Below are 22,812 nucleotides of genomic sequence, written 5' to 3' on the forward strand. Positions count from 1 at the left end.
TCAAAAAGTTTGGGGCTCTTATTTTTATCATAAAATTTCTTTGGCTTCTTATCTACCTATTAAAAGCTAGAAAATAACAGGAGCTGTAGTGTCAGAAACGAGTAACATTTTCATAGGGTGTTATGCTAAAATTATTATTAACTTTGTCAAAATTAACTAAACTCTTCGCTCGTATAACGTTTAAAAACCGATTGGCCATAAAACATTCCGTGATTGCAGAAATCAAAGAAACCAGAAAAAGACTCCAGCACGCCGAACAAGGTATCTTTGAGATGATCCGGCTTCGATAGTTTTGTTACTATAAATATTTCATATGATTTTTATTTTATTTTTATTAATGCCTTATTAATCTAACGAGCTTCATCTCAAAGCGCTATTAGATTTTTGGTTTCGATTTTGTAAATTCATTTACGTGTGTTTTACAGCATGCATTCAGCGGGGTCATAGTATAATCACAACAGTCGGTAGACTTTAACCAAAATTATCGTTATTTCTTATTGTACGTATCTTATTATCATCTTTGGAGCTGGGTACATCTGATTTTTATTATATAAATAAATATTACAGATAAAACAATCACGTTGCAGTAAATTTATTAGACGTCGCACATCTTGTTTGCCGGTAAGTGCAAACAGACGGCTTCAATTTAGTTTTTTTTTTTTTTATAAATATTTGTGCACGGGCTCTGGGATGTTGGAATATTAACAGTACATCGTTTATAAGTCGGCACTGTTTACTTGTAATAAACTTTATTGTGCATAATACGAATGAGCTATATACAGCGTGTTCTTGGGTTCGGGCTTGTAATTAATACTATGTGCAATGGAGACTTCCGTTTCAGTTTTCAATATTGGTGAAAGGGAATTCACATTAGGGTCTTATTATCTCTGGCAACTGCTTTATGTCGGGTGTGCCTTGAGTTTTTTTCCGGTTCGGCGCCTATCCAAGAGATATAAATTAAAATACATTTTAAGATTGTTCAAAACTAGAACGAGTAATTTTTTTTTAATTCTTTACGGCGTGCGATGACCCTGCTGCTTTTGTGATTTTTTTATTATAATTATTTTTGCGCTCTGTCTAAATTACAACTAGTATTGCTTTTGGCCGAAATTTAAGATTAGACCAATATGTTGAAACTTTTGTTGTATGTGTTTATTTTATTCCGCCTACCTAACCTTACAATAATATACAGATGATATATACATACATATATGGCACTGTAACTTTTGAATTACATAAGTTGAACGCTCTTAATTAATATTAAGTCTGATTCACATTGTACTCAATACAAAAATGTAGTTAAATTTTAAATTTACACGCGTATTAAAATTATAATTTTAATAAATAAATAAAGTTTTTAAAGTCTATTGCATGTACGTTATAAAGCATGGTCACAGCGAATTTAATCTTATAGTTCGTATTTCGCTCTCGTTTTCTATCAATAGAATTTACAGTAACAAATTATTAAATTACTAGTAATAATTTTGTTAATTGTTTTGAAGATATTTGCCTAAGAACATTAGCAGACCTAATCAAACTATGTATATAACAAAGAATGAACCAAAATTTGAACTTAAAGCTTACGGTTCATTTTAGTTAAGTCGAATAGTAAAGTCACTATGCTTTTAATTGTTCTTTACGCACATTTCGGTGTATCTCAATAAAATCTATAAATAAAATACATTATAATTTAATAATTTTAGAACGTCGACGAAACTGGTAATGTGATCTTTCATCCGAAAGACTACAAGGAACCGATACTATTCTCGTTCCGGGCGAAGAACTTCTTCGGCAAGAAAAAAGCTGCGATCAGAGTTGAATTCGGCGAATGGTCCGATAAGTTCTCGCTAGATGTCCCCGGCAGTTCCGGTGTCGTCATATGCAAACACGAAGGAAGGACTTATCAAGTAAGTGACGGCTTAAGCCTTGTTCGGACTAGTTGAGTATTTTACTAGAGTACCGAGTAATTTAGTAGCTAAATGTGTCTGAGCACCAAATTTTTAGTCGAGTAGGTTAGTAAATAATTTAGTCAAGTCAATCCATTTTGTTCTATTTTTTCGGGCGAGTAGCGAGTAGTTTAGCCACTAAATTACTCGGTACTCGACTAAAATACTCGCCTAGTCCGAACAAGGGTTAAGAGAGACTAATATCTTTTACTATAGAATTAGGGCCATTGTAACGCACCCTAAAAACTAAATTAATATAAAAGGATAATAGTCTAATTTCCCAACATTTTTTTTATTTCTTTGCTCCTTATTTTTCTTTAAAAGTGTGATTTTTTCGAAATAAAATCCATTAAAAACTACTTTAAGATACTATAAATCTGTAGGTGGGGCTCACTGCTAGTTCGAATAAAATTTTTGCAACTACAGTCAAAACCGTTTACTGCGACATCGTTTAATACAACATGCCGGTTATAATAACCAAGAACAAAGGTCCCGGCTGAATGCCATATGACCGCCTTATTAAAAATATTGCTTTCTACGACATTGGTAATAAGACATACCTCATAAAACGACCACATTTAACTAATATTTCGGAGAATTAGATCTGTTAGAACGACCGGCTAAGCTGTATTGTAAACAATTTGAATAGGTATCCACATTTGTCTTCAATGGCTTTTAAAATCAGGAAAGAAAACAATAGGATTTAGTTTAGTGTAGGGTCTTTTCTAATTCTTAGAAACAAAACACGTGCATGCGGTAGTCAAAGCCCACTTCTTCATATCTCTTCAGTTAGTTTGTTACTTATCTATACACGAGACGCACCAAAACTTTGTGGAGTTATTCGTGAAACTTTCTAAATCTCGCAAAGAAAAAGAAAACAAATTAATATTGAAGAAAAATCGCGTATTATATAAATATATTTTTCCAATAATTCCCTATCGATTTGTTTGTACTTGCACGATACACATTAAACATCACCGGTTGTTACGACTATCGGTTTTTACGACTGAATATGAGCAGTCCCTTCGATGTCGTTATAACAGATTTTGACTGTATTTTCAAATCGCTACCGCTACGGAGCTGTCACAAATATAATATTAATATTACCAACACTTCATCACCGTACATATGTATATTTATGTGTACTTATCTAACCCTTTGGGCGCGAACCATCGATATCTATGCATCTGTATCTACGCATATAATATATATTATAAATGACATTTATTTTATTAATGAGTTAATAATAATTAAAAAGTAATCTTGCTGTGAATTTAGTTTTAATTTTTTTTTAAGTATGTTAGTTTTTATAAGGTACTTTTTTCAAAAAAATCTTTAGCAGTTTCTTCAAAATATGTGAAAATCAGTTCATCACTAAAAGAGTTAAAATTACCAACGCTTTGTTAACTCATAATTAATATCGATTGTTTTACAAAGAGAAGTTTTTTATACTCTCTGTATATATTATTTTTATTAAAACACTTACACGATATTTCCAGGTTGCGGTCACTAATCAGTTGACGTACAACAGCCTCACTAAGATGGTTATATTCACTCCGTACTTCCTGATCATCAACGAAGCGCCGCTCGCTATCCAGTACCAAGAGTTGCACAGGTCGGGAGATCCGTGGAGAGAGGTACGCTACTTACCATCAATTGTATGTATTGGAAGTGGAAGGAAAGAGGCCTAGGGGGCGTAGACCCATGCGCTGGTCCGATCAGATTAAGACGACTTTGGAATCCAGCATCAATGTCGTTATCTACTGCGCGGAGGACAGGAGTGAATGGAGGAACATAGTCCTAACAAAAGTGCTCAGTAAAGGTCACAACCCTCAGAACTGAGGAATAGGACGCACGGAGGGAGGTATGTATTAATGGGACATTTTTTACTGGTGGTAGGACTCACAAGAGAGTCCGCACGGGTAGGTACCACCACCCTGCCTATTTCTGCCGTGAACCTTAGAACTTATCTCAAGGTGGGTGGTGGCATTTACGTTGTAGATATCTATGGGTTCCGGTAACCACTTAATACCAGGTGGGCTGTGAGCTCGTCCACCCATCTAAGCTTAAAAAAAAAGGAATTAAAAGTGTCGGTATTGTTGTGGAAGTGCCGTTCAAACCGTAAAGAGAGACCGCTTCTAGGTTGATGATTGAAATATTAAAGAAAATTGTAACGTTAGCAGTATTGCGATCCTACAGATGACTGTTGCTCTCTGTACGGTTCTCTGATTGTCCCACGATTGTTCCGAGTGTTTGTCGTTGTGCGAATAGATAAAGGCGATAATTATACGAATCTATGTATTTAAGATCACATCATCACTTACGAATATCTCCTCTTTTAGAAAACAACTAGCTGACCCGGCAAACGTTGTGTTGCCTTAAATAAGATTTCTAGGGAAATTCTAGTGTAGAAAAAAAAACCTCATTCAACCATATAAATACCATATTATAACCAAAAAAAATTATCCCTAAAATAAAAAATGTTTGGGGTGGACAACCCTTATCACTTAGGGGTAAGAAAAATAGATAGTAGCCGATTGTCAGACCTACTGAACATACTATTGATACACAAAAAAACATGAGAATTTTATAAATAAGATTTTAAATAAATAATTATTGCATTGGAAATTAATGGTAATTTTACGATGACAGTAAAATTAACATGAGAGTTGCACAGAAAAATTAAAATAATAGGTATAGCAGTCACTGCTACGATTGATACACAAATAAAACCAAAAAAACATGGCTGAAAAATGAATAGTGAGTAAAACAGGAGACCGGCTTCGTCCTCATCCCTACTACGTGATGTTTGCTGGATGAGTGGTGACACCTGGCGGGGATAACTGATCGATTGATAGTTGATCAGTAGTAGAACGGCGAGGGCGGGAGATCAAATTGAATTTAAAAAAAAAAAAATTAAAGGAACTTGAAATTATAAAATCTGTATAAGAATTTATCGTACTACAATTATAATATTTGATTGCCATCTTGCAACCTTATTGCGGATCTGTGCATAGAATAAAAAAATAAAAATCGGGATGGAAAAATAGGGGTTGATCGTATAAGAGTGAAAATTGAGAGTAATATGATTTTTTTTATTTTAAGTCCTGACAAAATAACAAAAAAAAATACTTGCCAAAAAAATTAAACTTTATAATTAACAAATAAATAATAGGGGTTGATCATAGAGGGATGAAAAATTGAGAGTAACATCAGATTTTTTATTTTAACTCATGACAAAATAAAAATAAAAATGAAAATCTTGCCAAAAAAATTTAAGTTTATAATTAACAAATAAAAATAGGGGTTAATCGAAGAGGGGTGAAAATTTCAGAGTAATATGATTATTTTTATTCAAGTCATGACAAAATAAAAACAAAAATCTTGCAAAAAGATTTAAAGTTTTTAATTAGCAAATAAAAAATAAGGGTTGTTCGTAGAGGGGTGAAAATTTTGGGTTGTATGTATTTTTGTATGGTGTATCATAAAAAAATAAAAACAAAAGTTTCTGTCTAAAAAATAAAAAATTAAAATTTAGGGGTGGGCCACCCTTAACATTTAGGGGAGTGAAAAATAGATGTTGTTTGATTCTCAACCCTGGCCGATATGCACGCTAAGATTCACGAAAATCGGTCGAGCCGTTTCGGAGGAGTTCAATCACGCACACCGTGACACGAGAATTTTATATATTAGATTATGTTTTAATCTTATGTTTAAGAGTTACATTTTTACATACGTTTGTATTTGGAAATCAATAACATCGTCTGTAAATTGTTTAATTAAAATAAGTATTTTTATAGGTGGAACAGAACTCCAGCGCTCCGTTGTGGCCGGTGGTCGAGAAAGAAGACAAACTTCTCCTATTGAGAGTGGCTGGTTCTACCGAACATGCGGCGCCCTTCCTCTACACAGAACAGAATAGCGTTTGTTTGAAATTGAAAAATGAGGTAAGGCAATCACCGTGTTGTTGTGAGCATTCCAATAGAAAACATCAAACAAACATATTCATAATCATTTATTCGGTTTTTGAGAGTCGATGAAATAATTAAAATTATGGTTACCTTTATTCATTAGTCGCCCGATGACCACGAAAACTGTAAAGTATTAGAACCGTCAGATATAATATGGGGTCAAATGTGCAGTTAAATCGTAAAAGAAGTTTTGATTATATTAATGTTCGTTACAATTCATGTAGTTAAAAAAAAATCCTATCAGCAAAATGAAATATTTAGACTAAACAGTGATTTCTCTCCGATTTTAATTCATTTTTTTCTTGAAGAAAGAACGTTCTTAAATATTGGTTTCTATTAATGACAATATAGTGATTCCGTGTTATCATTTTGATTCATTTTCCATTACGTCATTTCAGAAATTATTCGTCGGCTGTTCATTTGCACTAAACATGTAAATCTTAAGCGATTAATGTTTTTTTTTTATTAACTACTAGCTGACCCTGCAGACTTCGTAGTGCCTCAATCGATAAATAAAAAACATAAACTTTTGTATAAAATAAACTTAAAAAAAAAAAAAAAAACGGATCCGTCCGACGGGGGACACATCATAAGGAAAACAAAATTCTAATTTTTATTTAATTCCGAGCATTTTTATATTTAACTACCTTTTAAACCTTCTCTGGACTTCCATAAAGAATTCAAGTCCAAAATTAGCCAAATCGGTCCAGCCGTTCTCGAGTTTTAGCGAGACTAACGAACAGCTATTCATTTTTATTTTTTATTAAGTATGGCGGGCTACACGTCGAAGTTCAGCTGAGTGAGGGAGGCACGTACATAACGATACGCCAGTACCGGGACGGGCACGCGCCCGCGCTGCTCGTCAACTACTCGCCGCACGCGATCACCGTGTACGAAAAAGAAAACGTTAATAGCGTGTGAGTATATTTGATCATTGAATTAAGTGTTTTGTTTATATCCCGTCGATAGAACCACAGATTCAGAACAGTTTTTCTTAAAATTATTTTTATGAGAATATGAGGGTAGTTTTTGTTATTTTTAGGGTCTGCGTCTGCGACGATATTTCACTGTTCAATGATCGAAATTCGAACATAATCGCTGACACCTTAACAATTAGACTCGCTTTATGTGTGTATAAAAAAGAAGCTCGTCATTACCTACTAAACGAAAAGGCTGGTTGACAAACAGACGAAAAAATAGCTCGAAAACAAATAGAAAAAACAGACGAAAATAATAATAAAAAACGGTTTTGTCTTCGCTCTTATATATACATACATGAATTTAATAAATATACACTAAAAGTAGCAGGATAGATACATAATACTATAGAAATAGACAGACATAGATGTAAAGGAAACAATCAATTGCAGTTTGAAAAGTGTAATGGATATTCGACTTTGTGCTTCTAGTATTAATTTCTAATTATCGATTTTTTTTTCACGATCTAGGCAAATTCCGTCCATGCACAAAATGTTTTACACTTGGGACAACCCAGCCGGACCGCGCGTCCTTATATTCGAAGGGCACAAACGAAAGGAAGTCGAAAACGATCTTAGAAAAGATGGCATCGGTGATTTCATGTAAGCTTAATTAAACCTTTTACTCTTAAATAGTTATATTAAAAAGTCACATAATCTGTTGGATATTTTAAATTTTAGTGACGTTTTATTGTAAATTAATGTCTCATGTCAACGTATTTCACGACTAGGCAATAAATATATTATTATATGAAGTTTAGGGATACCTAATAAAATAATTTTTGTACCATGCATTTTTCATACAATAAACAGCAGCAGTACATATTTTATTTCGCTATAACAGCGGCGTCAATTTTCATTTCAATCGAAATTTAAACAGGACGAAACGAGGTTGTATTCCAAATTGATTACTGTGCTTTGTAACTTTACGACTCAAAATCGTTTAACAGGATCACCGAAACGTGCCGCGTCTCGTGGGTGTCGTTCCTGGACGGCCTCCAGCGCGTGATCCTGTTCACCGACGACCCGATACTGGCGAGCGGCGCCTACTCCATCGGGGAAGTGGAGGCCATCGACATGGAGATCGTGCTGTCCATGCAGGGGATGGGCCTCTCGCTCGTCAACGATCACGAAATGCTCGAGCTCCTCTACATCAGCATATCCAAGTAACTATAGAGCTTTAATAAACCGCTTACACAGTCTATACTAATATATAAATCTACAGTGGTTTTTACGGATGTTCCGTTATAACTACTGAACCATGCATTCGATTGACTTGAAACTTGGTATCCATGTAGAAAATACATGTACTTACTGTTACTGGCATTGGTAATAGGACCTCTAGTGAGTCGGTACGGGTAGGTACTACCACTCCGTTTATTTCTGCCGTGAAGCAGTAATGCGTTTCGGTTTGAAGGGTGGGGCAGCCTTTGTAACTATACTGAGATCTTAGAACTTATATCTCAAGGTGGGTGGCGCATTTACGTTGTAGATGTCTATGGGCTCAAGTAACTACTTAACACCAGATGAGCTGTGAGCTCGTCCACCCATCTAAGCAATAAAAAAAAACTCTGCAAACGTCTGCAAACAAGTCTGCAAAACATACATGTGATGATTTTCAATTTAATTACAGTTCAGGAATCGTATGGGAGCAATGTAAGATCGGTGCCCGTCGCTACAAGAAGATAGAGGGACAGAAAGTGGTTCAATTCGAAGAGGCGTACCAGAGGTACTTGGTCGAGAAGATGGTCAGCGACGAACCCGCTCAGAAAGCTATTGTGCAGATCGATGAAAAAACAGAGGTATCAATGTTTCTGTTACTTGACTGATGTCAATAAATTGATATCTATTTTAAGCTAAATAATAAAGGTTTCTTTCATTTTCTACTATTTTGTATATCTATAATTAATAACTTGCCGATAACGTAATGAATTTACTTTTCAAGATGGTACAGTAATTGTTTTTAACATATTTCAGTAAAATCGGTTTCTTAGATGTTGTAATTTATTTAAACTAGTTGGCTGATAGTTAATTGTATGAGTGATTTAAAGAAATGTGTTAAAATTAATATACTTTTTGGTACGTTTAAATTTAGTATATAGTATTTTTACGCCGGTAAGAGTAACGCCATCTATCGCTGAATAGTCGAACGAATATTGAAGGATCTAGTAGCACCTAGAACGCTCGAGAAGTATAACGCCATCTAATGTCAGATAGCGGAAGCATAATACTAGAAATGTGAAATATTCTCGATAATTCTAGGGATGTGGTATCGGCTATAAAAGCTTTGCAGAGATGGCACGCAGTCAGTCAGTAATCGGAACTACTCGAAGCGAAACAGCGAACGGATCACCTGAAGTGAAGCGGAACAAGCGAATTGAGAGTTTTAAAGTGTTTGTGAAGTGTTTTAAGTGTTGAATACAGTTTTAAGTTGTACTCTGGTAGATTTTTTATTTATTCCGAACCCCAGCGCGTAATAGTATTTATTACGGTGTTTTCGGTGAACGAACTTAGAAACCTGAGGTTGGTTGAGGATGGTTTCATTAGTGTTGTAGGGTAGAACTGGATGCGTACAACACCGGACGATACTCATTGCGTCGGTTGGTTTTGCAGGTGAACTTCGAGGAGATGCGCATCCTGAAGCCGACGCCGCGCCTGCTGCGCCGCACGCTGGAGGCGGGGCTGTGGGCGTCGTACAGTCTGTCGGCACACTCGCGCCGCCTGCACGCGCGCCTGCACCGCCTGCAGCTCGACCAGCAGTTGCCGCTGCCCACCTTCCCCGTGGTGCTGGCGCCCGTGCCGCCGCCCAGATCCGTCGCCAACGACGACCCCAACGGTACACACCGTGTTGAGCTTCAAGGGACAGTACCCGCATGTACCTGCACGTACCCGCAAATGTTCACATCGTGTAATAAAAATCTAACCCGCAAAATTATAATTCGCGTAATTACTGGTGGTAGGACCGCTTGTGAGTCCGCACGGGTAGGTACCACCGCCCCGCCTATTTCTGCCGTGAAGCAGTAATGCGTTTCAGTTTGAAGGGTGGGGCAGCCGTTGTAACTATACTGAGATCTTAGAACTTATATCTCAAGGTGGGCGGCGCATTTACGTTGTAGTTGTCTATGGGCTCCAGTAACAACTAAACACCAGGTGGGCTGCGAGCTCGTCCACCCATCTAAGAATCCACGTCCGTACGTAGTGTCAGTAACCGACAACCGAACATTACACTTTCAGCTTCATATTTGCTGTGCATATAGTGATTATAAAAACCACGGAATTCATATTTCCATGTAAGGAAGAACTGTTACAAGAGCATTAAAACGTGTGCTTAAATAGCTGTGCCGATTGCTTATTATGTTTTTAAACATTTCATTTAGAAAAGTGAAATTAAAGTAAAGCATTGAACATTACTTTCGTAGGTATGAAACCGTTCATTGAAGTCTCTATAGTAGAGCGGATCATGGAACACAGCAAAGTACGCCAGTACAAATACTACAAGATGCTAATACAAGAGTTCCACGTGAAAGTCGACATGGGGCTCATCAATGGTCTAATGGCGATGTTCCCGCAACAAGTACCCACCGAACAGGAAGCGGTAAGTGAACAATATTTTATTCGAAACTTGCAATATTTTGATGTCCATTACGACTCGACAATACCGGAACTCGGTTTTGGTCACGAATTTATTAAAAAAAAAAATATTATAAAATATGTTAACTGAAAAATGCGAATGAAATCGATTATTCTGTGAATCTGGTGCAAATACCAATTTTTAATGTTTTTTTTTATATTTTATAGTTGGAAGCTTTTAGACTTGATTTAGAGAAAGCTGGACAACCACTAGAAGCTCTGGCAGCTTTAGGGGCTGCGTCTGATCAAAAGAACTTCTATGACAACTTGCATTTATCGCCACTCAAGGTAAGTGCAACATGTTATATCGATAGGAACTGTATGTGTTTGTATTGTAGTTACGTATTTATGAAGTAGGTTTTGTAACTTACACCAGTGCATCATTTTAAATTAAAGCATCTACGACAAAATTATTTAAGTAAAAGTAATTTCAGGTATTTTCGTAACCACAGAAACCACAGCTCGGCGCTTTTACAGTGTACAAAATGTATTTTGTCTGCACCCTAATTATTATTATATTTAGATAAAATTTGAAAGTAGCATTCTTTAAGTATTAATTAGGCTGTTATACCTTGAATGGAGATTACAAAAAAATATGGGAACTGATCTCAAACGCAAGTCTCTAAACGACAAATCAGTCCAATATTTGTTTTGCCAAAGGTATCCAACCAGCCCACAGCCCTCACCCATTAGTCCGCCATAACTGTTGTTCCCTGCAGGTCCACGTGTCATTCTCCCTCGGAGGGGCGACTCAGCTGCCCACATTCGTCGGCACGCTGCTGCAGAGTATCGGCGTAACTTTAACAGACATGAACGATGTTGTCTTTAAGTAAGTACTAACTTAACTCACTGACCTGTCATCGTTCTCGTCGAACCCGTCGCTTGCGACGAAGGGCTCAGACACAGCCCACTGAGTTTCTCGCCGGATCTTCTCAGTGGGTCGCGTTTCCGATCCGGTGCTAGATTCTGCGAAGCACTGCTCTTGCTAGGGTTCGTGTTAGCAACGTCATCAGGTTTGAGCGCCGTGAGCTCACCTACTAGTTAAGGCGACGCTGATGTAGTCTCTCAAGGCTTAGGTAGGAAAAAAAAACTCACTGAGTTTCACGCCGGATCTCCTCAGTGGGTCACGATTCCGATCCGGTAGTAGATTCAGCGAAGCATTGCCCTGGTTAGGGCTAGTGTCAGCAGAAGTCTCTCTCAGGCTATGAGCCCAGTGAGCTCGCGGCTATACATTTGATGAAGCTAGTATATCCCCTCAAGGTTAATTAATAGCAGTAGGTAAAATAAAAATGTAAAGTTTTTGCTAAAATTGCTAATTTAACCATTTATTATAGTTGTTGTTATTCTGCCTTTTTGGCTGTCTATAGTCAAAGAGCTCAAAAGGCATAACAACTATAGTCTCTTTTCAAAGATAATTGTTTTACTATATTATTTAATTTTGAAATTATCGTTCCTTCGTGATGGACTTCCATGGATGGATTCGAAATTACTTAGGTGGCCTACGGCCTGACTATGTTAAAGTCCAGTATTCTTGCACAAACAAAATATGAATAAAATAAATTGTTAAAATATTATTTAATATTTATAATTATGATTCCTCCATTATTTTTATTTTCAACACCTTACTGAACTAATACGTTACTCCCGCCGAGATTAATCTAATGACAGTTCATATGTTCACACGTGTCAGAAGACGTGGAGTACTCTATGTACACAGCACCAAAATAAGGCATAAAAAGGTCAAGATACGAGATGACTAGAACAGATTTCTCTAATATATTTAACATTTACAGATTATCTTACTACGAGCGGAACTACGAATTCTTATCGCAAAAGGAATTGATAGGTCAAGTGCAAAGCCATTACACGGGTCAAGCTCTGAAACAACTATATGTGCTGGTGCTCGGTTTGGATGTTATCGGGAATCCGTACGGCCTGGTCGTCGGCTTAAAGAAAGGAGTCGAGGATCTCTTCTACGAACCATTCCAGGTGACTCTTGTGTGCTTGTTTTTTTTTATTATTGCCTTTGTAGGCAGACGAGCATATGGCCCACCTGATGGTAAGTGGTCGCCGTCGCTCATGGACTTCAGCAATGCCAGGGGCAAAGCCAAGCCGCTGCCTACCATTAAGTACTCTCCGCAAGCCTCGTTTGAATAAGGACATGTCATAGCGCTCGGAAAACACCATGGAGGGGAGTTCATTCTAAAGCCGGATGGTACGTGGCAAAAAAGATCTTTGGAAACGCACTGTCGATGAACGCAGCGGTTCCAGGTAATATGGATGTGCTCTGCTCCGATGTAGGGAGGTGCGATGATAAAAAGGAGATGAGGGGTCATTTCGAATAATTCCTCAGAGCATTCCCCATGGAACATACGGTATAAAACATGTGATCCTAGTATTAGTGAAGTAGTTACTTGTGGTAGGGCGCGAAGTATACTAATGAACTCCTGGTTGAAGGGTGTCCCAGCCGTTGTATTGTAGAGACTTAGAACAGCGTATCTCGAGTGAGGTGACATTTAAGTTGTTTGGAATCGTGAGTTTATTCACCCAGTTAAACCCTGTTAAATAGCTTCTACTACAATCTCATTTTAATCTTTTTCCACTGCCGTGCGTTACGATTTCTCTGGATTAAAAAGTATGGGTATTAATCGTAACGGGTATCTTTTTGGGATTGTATAAGTAACTACTACTTTCGTTGTCTATATAAGAAATCGTCCGTGAAAGATCTTTTTTATTGTCATTGAACGCAAGCACGTCATAATGCTCAAATGCGTGTTTTTTCGCACTCGGGTCAGTACCGCCGCTATGTCTGTTTCTACTGCTAAGAAATTGAAGGATAAATTTTATTGTACATATAACTTGGGATTTCAGCTAATGTCGTTGTACAGTTACAAATATCTATTGAATATGTTTTCTGAGTATAACGTGTTTTGTAGAATGTTTATTTTTAAACCCTTTCTGTTTGTTTGTTGTGTGCAGGGCGCTATCCAGGGCCCGGGCGAGTTCGCGGAGGGACTATTCCTCGGCGTGCGCTCCCTCGTCGGACACACGGTGGGCGGCGCGGCGGGCGCCGTCTCCCGCATCACGGGCGCCATGGGACACGGGCTCGCCGCGCTCTCGCTCGACAAGGTGTGTACGCACTCACGCACGTCTGTACACATGTACGCACGTACACGCATACATACAAGCATACACACGCACACACGTATACACGCACGCACACACATATGTACACACGTACACACGCACGCACTACATTGTACAACTCAACCAACAAGTAAATAAATCGTTTAGACATACAAGTTATGTATTGCAATTTGTGCCACTTGTGCTACATATTCAATAAAAAGCGAGTTCCGCTTGCCCTGTTTTTTTTTTGTAATTAACAATATGTAATTTACCTCCACATTATTACCATCAGGACTACCAGCGACGCCGCCGCGACAACATTAACAAACCACCGGCCAATCTTCAAGAGGGACTCGCCCGAAGCGGCAAGGGTCTAGTTATGGTATGTTTGAAATTTAACTTGCAAGGTTTTTATTAGAGAATAATTATAGACTAATGAGTTTACCTTGTGGTGTACAACGTAAATGTACTTTAACACACGAAATCTAAGTTTCAAATTGCTTTTAGTCTTCAAAACGGAACGCACGATTGATTCGCGTCTTACAATACACCACACACCCGAGCGGGTGCGCAAAATGAGCACCCACCAGTAATTGTTTGATGAATAATTTTTTTCCAAAAGTCGAATGCTTGATTGTTTTTTTTTATTGCCCTTGTATGCAGACGATCATACGGCCCACCTGACGGTGAGTGGTTACCGTCGCCCATGGACTTCAGCAACGGCAGGGGCAGAGCCAAGCCGCTGCCTACCACCTGATTGATAACGAACGTTGATTTGAAATAAACAGGGAGTGTTCGACGGGGTAACGGGAGTGTTCACGAAGCCCATAGAGGGCGCCCGCGACCAGGGCGTCGAGGGATTTTTCAAGGGTCTGGGTAAAGGGGCCGTGGGCCTGGTCGCGAGGCCCACCGCTGGGGTCGTGGACTTCGCGTCCGGTTCACTCGACGCCGTAAAGAGGTGAACAACTGGAACATAAATAGCATGCGCTAATTAAGCTTATCGTATTCCAGCTAAAGCTTACTATGCTTGATTGTTGAAAGATCGACTGTGTGTGAACATCACATAATGTTTCGTTGTCTATTGGCACATTTCACATCATGCCTTAAAAAAATTATGTATACATTGCTTGTCGTCACTTTTGTCTATTGCCGTTTACCATAGCTACGTTCCTAATATTAGGTCGGTTGATTTTAGTAGGCTAATTTGATTAACAAAGTTAATTAAGTTTTCTATCCAGTGTAGGTTTAGCGTCTCAGGGTAAATTGCGTGCGTGCGTGTAATAATAGTCGTATAAACAAAATTCTAGGATTTTTTTTTTATTTAATTGATTACCTCAATTCAATAATTCGATCAAAGATGATTCGCGAACGCACTAATTACGAACAAACACAGCTGCTTTGTTTTTACAATATTAGTGAATCCCGATTCGCGTTTCGCCGCGATTATCGCTTGCCTAATACGTGAAATACGTCCGTTCTAATTAAAACAGTCAAAAGCGATCTTGTACTTTACCGATACTACGTTAGGAAGCTTCTTTGCAGTATCGAGAGCTGCTCAAACAATGACACGCGAGCGCACATACAAAAAATCGACATGTAGCGATATCGATCGACGAATATAAGAATTATTTGTAGCAAATATAAAACTAAGCCGCAAATCTTCAACAGTCAAAAATTATGTACGTAGTTTAAACCTTTTAATTACAAATCGAACGATAGAACAATCTTAATTTCGTCCTTTTTTATTCTGTTGATACTGGTCAGGGCATTAGAACGAAGTCATAGAACTATTATTATTGTCATCGGTACTTAATACGTGTCAAGTTAATCAAACGTCTTGCGATGAAATGACGTTCAAAGATTCCTTTAAATACAAGCAAACAATGTATGTTGTATATGTATGTACATATCGAGCTATTAAAAGCTTATTGAAAAACGAAATAATTTTTTTATTGCTTAGATGGGTGGACGAGCTCAAGGCCCACCTGATATTAGGTGGCGACCAGAGCCCATAGACATGTTGTAAAATGCCGCCACATCACCATGAGTTGTAAGGTCTTTTATATAACAGTAAGTACAATGTAAAATGAAGATACGAGAAATGTATCGTTTAGGGCTTTGTGGACGGCGTCAGCGGTGTAGTGGTCCGTCCGATACAAGGAGCTCACGAAAGCGGCGCCGGCGGCTTCATGAAGGGCCTGGGTCGCGGCGCGCTCGGCCTAGTCGTGCGGCCGGTGGGCGGACTCGTCGACTTTACATCGAGCTTATTAACGTCCGTCAAAAGGTCCATTTTTCGAAATCAACTCCGATAAACCATAAATATTAGTTGTGTCGTGGCGTGCAACCTCTTTGACAGGACATAAGACCTACAACGACTAGACTTAGACTAAGACAGAGACTTGACAAGATATCGAAAAGAAACAACGAGAAAAATGGAACAAGGCGGACGAGACAGTAGGGATGTCCAAAATGCAGTAAAGTATCGATATTTTTGGAAAATATCAATATCGGTATCAAACTTTTTATTAAAAAATATCGATATATCGGTATGATTTCACAGAGAATATTCGTGCTAATCAATAGACATCATTTTTAATAAATCAAGAACAACTAATAAGAAATTTTAATAAACTTAATTTTAAGATACTTAAAAACCAAATTTTAAAACAGCAAAACGAGTCGACCGAAAACAAAAAATACATAATATAAAACATAATTTGTTAAAAATATGTTAGTATAAAAAAAGTATTCCTTTTTAGGATTGTTTAATCTTAAAACAATAAATGTTTATTGGTGGCATTTTCGGTACTTGGAATTTTATATCGATACATCGATATATTGAATTATTAAATATCGCTCAAAAATATCGATACATTGAAGAAATATATTATTATATATTTTTCAACAAGCCTAGCAGGCAGTACTTTTTTGCCTTCCTAAAAGACGGACACGAACTAGACGACAAAGAACGAATTGACCGTTCTCATATATGTACATAAAATAGTCGACAAAAGAACTAACCGATTGTTCATAGTCGTTCGTATATTTCGTAGGCATGGCGTTGGGATTATTGCGAGCAGTGTTCTGTTGCTAGGTTGTTTCTCTGCGGGGCTTACATTATCTCGTGAATATGCGTGTTCGTGTTATCCGCGTCCAACCAAATCTTACTAGATAAATGTTTGACGACAAATACGATTCGTTAAAAATTTATGACTGTATCGTAAAAACCTGACTATGTATGACAAATCTCTTTTAAAAGTATCTTGGAATATAGAGCATATTCGAAGCCAACGAATTTTTTGGTGTAACTATGCAAGGGTTGCCACAGGCCGAGCAATTATCAAGACAAAGCCGTGTGTGATATGACACGTCGCGATTTTAGGAAAATTGTGGGAAGAGTACCGGTTATAAATAAAATGGCGAATGTCCTTCCTAGAAATATTCATTAGGCGTGTTCCATTTAATATTTTCATACACCAAATTATCTTTGTCTCTTTTCTTGCCGATCTCTCTAGTGTTGCCACTCTAGTGAACACCAAGTGCGATTCGCTACAAACCGTTAGAGTATCTTAGTCGCAATAGTAATTTTACGATGTGTCCAGACAAGTATCTGATGCGTTAGTGATAACAACTCCAATGATTTCAGAAATAATTTGAAGAGATGAGTGGATGAAAGGGATAAATGATAAAAAAAAATATTTTGTGAAAACGGGCAACAAACTTTTGTCACTTGTACTTTTTCTTCGTCCATAACTCCTTCATCACATGCAATTTCTATAAAAAGCCTTCGAACGCGGAGTTTTAAGGTCTGATATGGTTAATAATAGGCACATAACACCTTCATTCAGTGTAAAAACCAAAAAATCTTAAAAATGGTACTTTACCCCTTCATCCACTCATGTCTTCATTTATTGATAAGCTTACGCTAACTAATCGATGATATGGTACAAATGATCTTAAGCGAGTATGCGACGTGCTGATTGATGGTGGTTCACGAACCGACTCGAAAATAAATGACTTCTATATAAAACGCATCCATATACAATTTAAAATGCGCGCTTGCCCGGACAGTAGTGATTGACGAAAATGTAGCCTCAGCATTAGTACATGTTAACTGTTATAAATTCTGGTGGTCGTGTGACGTTAATAATATTATATGTGAAGTGTATTAAAGCATGTTGTCCATTTTGTTTCTAATTAAGGATGATTAACACAAAAAAAAAAAAACTTAATCTTTATATTATTATTACTTATGAGGCGATTTTGTGTTTGCTTGATGATAATAAAATTAGTATATTCGAATAGATTGTTTCTTGGTTAGATATATTAATATTCTATTGGAGTGTATTTCCAAATCACGTAGAAGAAAGTTATTATGGGGCGTTATGATAGTTCGTACTAAAAAAATATTTGTCTTTTATTTGTTGTCTTGTATTTTCTTTTGAATCGAAAAAACGTATTGATTTATTTATATTTATTTTTGTGTATATATTTATTTTATCACAGATCGATTCTATGTAGTTCGCTTTTGTAAACTAATTGCTTTTTATGATTAAGTTGTTGCTTTTTAATTAAAATAATTAATACCATAAATCGTTTCTCAACCCGAAAATTGTTTTCAGCAATCAAATGTTCCTTATATGTACATTTCAAGTAACATTTTAAATAAAACACAATTAAATCATCTATTCAGTTTGTAAAAAAAGTTTGAGAAACGACGAAAAAACGAATTCTATGCTTTTGCATTTGCTATGCTTTCTGGCTTAATAGGTATACTATAAAATTGAGTAGGAAACCGTAAATTCTAATGTACAGGGCGGCCGATATGTCTGAAGAGGTCACCAAACGCCGTGCCGCCAGGTACCTGCCTCCCGATACCGGAGTGAGGCCTTACTCGAGATCTCAGGCCGAAGGTTATAAAATGCTGTTCGAACTCGAGAAGGTAACGTAATATGTGTTGTTTAAAATAAACTATCTCAACATTCAACTTTAAATTCTTATTGCAAAGTTTGACAAACATCGAAGTTATACACAAAAAAAAACGACTTCAACAAAATTGTATAAGAATAGCATCAATACAGTGGCAATCAATGAAATATGCATTATTTAACATGAGTCATAAATGAATTAATGGATATTTATAAAATTTAAAAAAAATATTGGTTTCAATTTGGTCAAAAAGAAACCATGATGTCAACAAGCGAACTCTATCATTTTTTTTTACTTTTTGTTATTTAATGCTAACGATCATACGATCCTGATCTGATGATCACAGCCATCTGAGCTCACAGCCCACCAGGTCTTAAGTGGTTACTGGAGCCCATAGATAACGTAAATGCCGCCACTCACCTTGAGATATGGGTTCTAAGGTCTCAGTATAGTTACGACGGCTGCCCCCCTGCTCGACCTTTCGAACCGAAACGCACTGCAGCTTCACGGCAGAAATAGGCGGGGTGGTGGTACCTACCGATCCGGACTCATAGAAGGTCCAACGAACAGTAGTTGTCACTATTGCTCAAGGACATTAGAAAAGTCAAAGACAGCCAAATCGCTGCCTACTGACTGTTATAATGAAGAATACCGTAGTTTTAAATCCTTCTCAAAAGATAAGTCATAGCTTCAGAGATTTGTCTCACAGCATACCAAGCATCCTTTTAGTATCTGATGCGAAAATAATATTTACGAAACACAAAAATTAATGGTAAGAAACAATTACGATGATACGTATTTTATTACCAATCGATTGGATTTTCTTTAATTTTTTTAACTTTTTTAATTCTAGATGTTGTCAACTATAGCAGTTTGTTTAGTACCTATAATTTAGGTTAATAAATAAATTAATTAAAACATGTAATTTATTCATTGCATTTGTCGGTCAGGGTAAATACGTGACTACGGACACGTACGAGGCTCACGTGTGGGTGATCCCAGCCAAGGAGGTGGTGGTCTGCACCGACAAAAGAATTTTGTATTTGGAGAAGAATAACGTGTTCGGGGTTGGCAGGTAACTAAAACTTAGTTTATATTGGTTCATTCCCGCAGTAGAAACACTTAATATATCTATATTTATATACGAAGATGTAACGATTTTCAAAATAAAGCGTGCGTTTCACGCAATCTTTTTTCCCACGTACCATCCGACTTTGGAAAGAGCTCCCCTCCACAGTGTTTTTCGAGCGCTGACATGTCCTTTTTCAAACGAGGCTTGTGGAGAGCATTAAACGGTAGGCAGCGGCTTGGCTCTGCTCCTGCCATTGCTGATGTCCATGGGCGACGACGGTAACCGTCAGGTGGGCCATTTACTCGTCTGCCTACAAGAGCAATATAAAATAACGTAATGCAATAAAAAAGCAGATAAAAGTAAAGATAAAATCAATTTCGAAATGCCTACGAAAATTATTTTTGTTCTGAATTAAAATAACCATATTTATAGCTTTAATTTGATATAGTTGTTAAAAATTCACCTTCATATCAAATTTTATACGAAAATGTTTTTACTCGTAAATTCAAAATTGAATTTTTGCACATAGCCGATTTTGGTTTGACATCGACGATATGCAAAAAACAATACGTATTATATAGAATATTTAAAATATAATATACTGTTAAATAGTATAAATATATTATACAAGCGGCCACTCCGGCTCCGCTCGGGTCTTTAACAAAAAATTTAACGATATTTGACATTGTTTTATTTTTTAAATAAAAGAACACTTATTGCGGCATAACTATAATAGTTAGACATATGCTGTCGCGACACTTTTCGTAAATAATAATGTCCTTTACAAAGGCGTAGTACATTATTTTATTCTATCATCAATAGTTTTCGCAGAGCACGCGATGTAAAGAATATTTTAGGTAATTTTTTACACCTTGGGTACATTATGGGAGTCATAGTAAGGATCCCTAATTTTTTTCAAAAAAGATTATAGCCTATGTCACTGACGACGAGTCGTGGAAGGCGATGCTCGACTTCTGCGAGTGCACCATCTCGCAGAAGGAGGCGGCGGGGCGCGTGAGAGACGCACAATCCGCCGCCGTCGAGCGGGGCCAGGGAGGCGGATCTCGCCCAAGCCCCTGGCCCTGTAAGTGTTTCGGGTCCCCTCAAATGTCGGTTTGGGGACCGGCGAGGGGGGCCTAAGAAGACGACGTGCAAGCTGCTCTGCACGCGTTTTACGCAAGAGCATCCGGGTGATGGAAGGCCGGTTATCCTCGACCCACGCTGGTTCTGGCCCAGCGGGGTATTCCGTAGGGTACCCACTCTAACCGGCGCCATCTAGGCGGGCTTCGGACAGTCTGCCGACCGAGAGGGCTGGTGGTCGTGGCGCCGACGACCGCCAGTCCGGCGTCCCGAGGGGAGGGTGATGGGAGAGATGTGCTCCGCACTAAACGCTTCACTTTCCCCCTTTGCCTTGTCATGAGTTCTGTCTCATGCGAGGTTTGGACGTTGGTTGTTGAGCGACAGGAGGTTCTAGTCAGTTCGACTCTGACATACCCGCCCAGTATCCCAGAAAGGGCGGAAGTCCGGCGATTTCCTCCTGACCAAAAAAAAAAAAAGCCTATGTCACTCGGGAATAGTGTAACTTCCAACAGTGAAAGATTTTTTCAATCGCTTCAGTAGTTCAGAGCCTATTCAATACAAACTAACAAACAAATTTTCCTCTTTATAATATTAGTATGGATATCTTTAATATATAATATAGTAAGGGAGTAAGGGGAGATCGGAATGCTACCTTCACCGGCCCTATTGTCAACCCCACCTGCACGAGCCGGATGGCGGCGGCGACCAACAGGTTGCCGTGGTGCTCCCTGCTAGAGAACGAACGGGGCAATGGCGACCGAGCAATGGCGGTATAACCATACACACCCGTCAGGCAACCTGTACGGAAGAGGCGTCAGAAACCTTGGGATCAAATACCCCTAAAATGCTGGTGCAGAAGGCAACGGGAAACCACTGCACTAATTCCCACGAGAGTCATGAGCAGGTCGTATCCGACTGATGCATGACCACGACCACTCTGTCAAGAATGTACGAATAGGAAGAATAATATACCATTAAATAGTATAGATATATTATGTGATGTTTAATAGATCGTCTGGACTTACCTATGGACCGAACTGCCGGAAGTGCCGTCGCCTGTCAACAAGGGCGTTTATATTCCCACAGCCAAGAAGAAAGTACTAGGAATGTTCTCGAGTTCCGGCTCGGGGAAAGTTATACTACTTTTTGACGAACAACAGAAGAATACTTGCTGACTCAATGTCAACGGCTCATGAGCTCGGCCCGTTGACTAGAGGCCGTAGGGAGGTTTTCCGCAGCCGACGCGTTGCGGGAGATCTTTCTACTTTTATTCGATTTCCGCACAGCGTTGTTCACAGTCGCTTACCACTTTAACGTGCACCATTACGGGCCCAAAAGCTTCAATTAAAGCTTGCACCAGATCGATATATCCATATCGACGCTTGAAAGGCAAACGTGACTAAGCGACAATAACTGCTTTGTACATAAATGATAGGCAATAAACATATTCGATGCGCAAAAAAATTTTCTAGGTCTATTAAAATCATTTCAATCCTACAGCTAGATTCGTTAAAATAGATTTTTTTTTCAGATATTTCAACTTTAAATTAGTCTACTGTAAAGCTCACGCATTGTCGCTTAGTCACGTTTGCCTTTCAAGCGTCGATATATATCTATTATATTTAACTTCGACTACTTAATTTCCCTAAATATAATCCCGTGTAGTCCGTGTAGATCGTCCCTAATTCGAAGCCGTCGCATTGATTAAATTATAGCAGAATGCTTCATTTGTTTTGAAATGTTTAAGTCTTTTTAATTATTCATATTCTAAAGTCGGAGCGTTTTCTCGAATGATATCGCTATGTGACTACAGCTGCCAAATATGTAATAAATCGACTAGTTATTGTACTATGACTTCTACAATTTTTTATATTCGTTAATTTTTTTGAAGTACGGCTTTGAGATTCGAATGTAATAATATGAAAGAGCCTTTGCATTTAATAAGGTTTATAATTATAAGTTACACATTATTACATTACTGGTCTTCCTTTACGTATTTACAGAGAGCTTTGTGACGCGTGTTTATGTATTTTTAAGTTTTTTTTTTCTTCGAATAAATGATTTTCTTAGTAGTTTTT

The 22,812-nt window shown here is 37.9% G+C and overlaps 1 protein-coding gene across 1 annotated transcript in view; it reads left to right on the forward strand.

Moving 5' to 3' along the window:
• Nucleotides 1-22,092, forward strand: part of Vps13 (vacuolar protein sorting 13C) — a 66,352-nt gene extending 44,260 nt beyond the window's left edge. The window contains 22 exon segments of the mRNA XM_089729708.1: nucleotides 220-261; nucleotides 568-621; nucleotides 1,704-1,907; nucleotides 3,446-3,583; nucleotides 5,747-5,893; nucleotides 6,686-6,834; nucleotides 7,366-7,497; nucleotides 7,845-8,060; nucleotides 8,528-8,696; nucleotides 9,508-9,730; nucleotides 10,314-10,489; nucleotides 10,693-10,812; nucleotides 11,244-11,353; nucleotides 12,318-12,513; nucleotides 13,504-13,653; nucleotides 13,946-14,035; nucleotides 14,442-14,611; nucleotides 18,469-18,595; nucleotides 19,533-19,649; nucleotides 20,606-20,614; nucleotides 21,745-21,895; nucleotides 21,898-22,092. Of these exon segments, the coding sequence (XP_089585834.1) occupies nucleotides 220-261; nucleotides 568-621; nucleotides 1,704-1,907; nucleotides 3,446-3,583; nucleotides 5,747-5,893; nucleotides 6,686-6,834; nucleotides 7,366-7,497; nucleotides 7,845-8,060; nucleotides 8,528-8,696; nucleotides 9,508-9,730; nucleotides 10,314-10,489; nucleotides 10,693-10,812; nucleotides 11,244-11,353; nucleotides 12,318-12,513; nucleotides 13,504-13,653; nucleotides 13,946-14,035; nucleotides 14,442-14,611; nucleotides 18,469-18,595; nucleotides 19,533-19,649; nucleotides 20,606-20,614; nucleotides 21,745-21,895; nucleotides 21,898-21,944 (2,937 nt within the window). The 3' untranslated portion in view covers nucleotides 21,945-22,092.
• Nucleotides 22,093-22,812: the final 720 nt, after the last annotated feature.

Source organism: Bombyx mandarina, chromosome 09 (assembly GCF_030267445.1).
Source record: "Bombyx mandarina strain Sakado chromosome 09, ASM3026744v2".
NCBI lineage: Eukaryota > Metazoa > Arthropoda > Insecta > Lepidoptera > Bombycidae > Bombyx > Bombyx mandarina.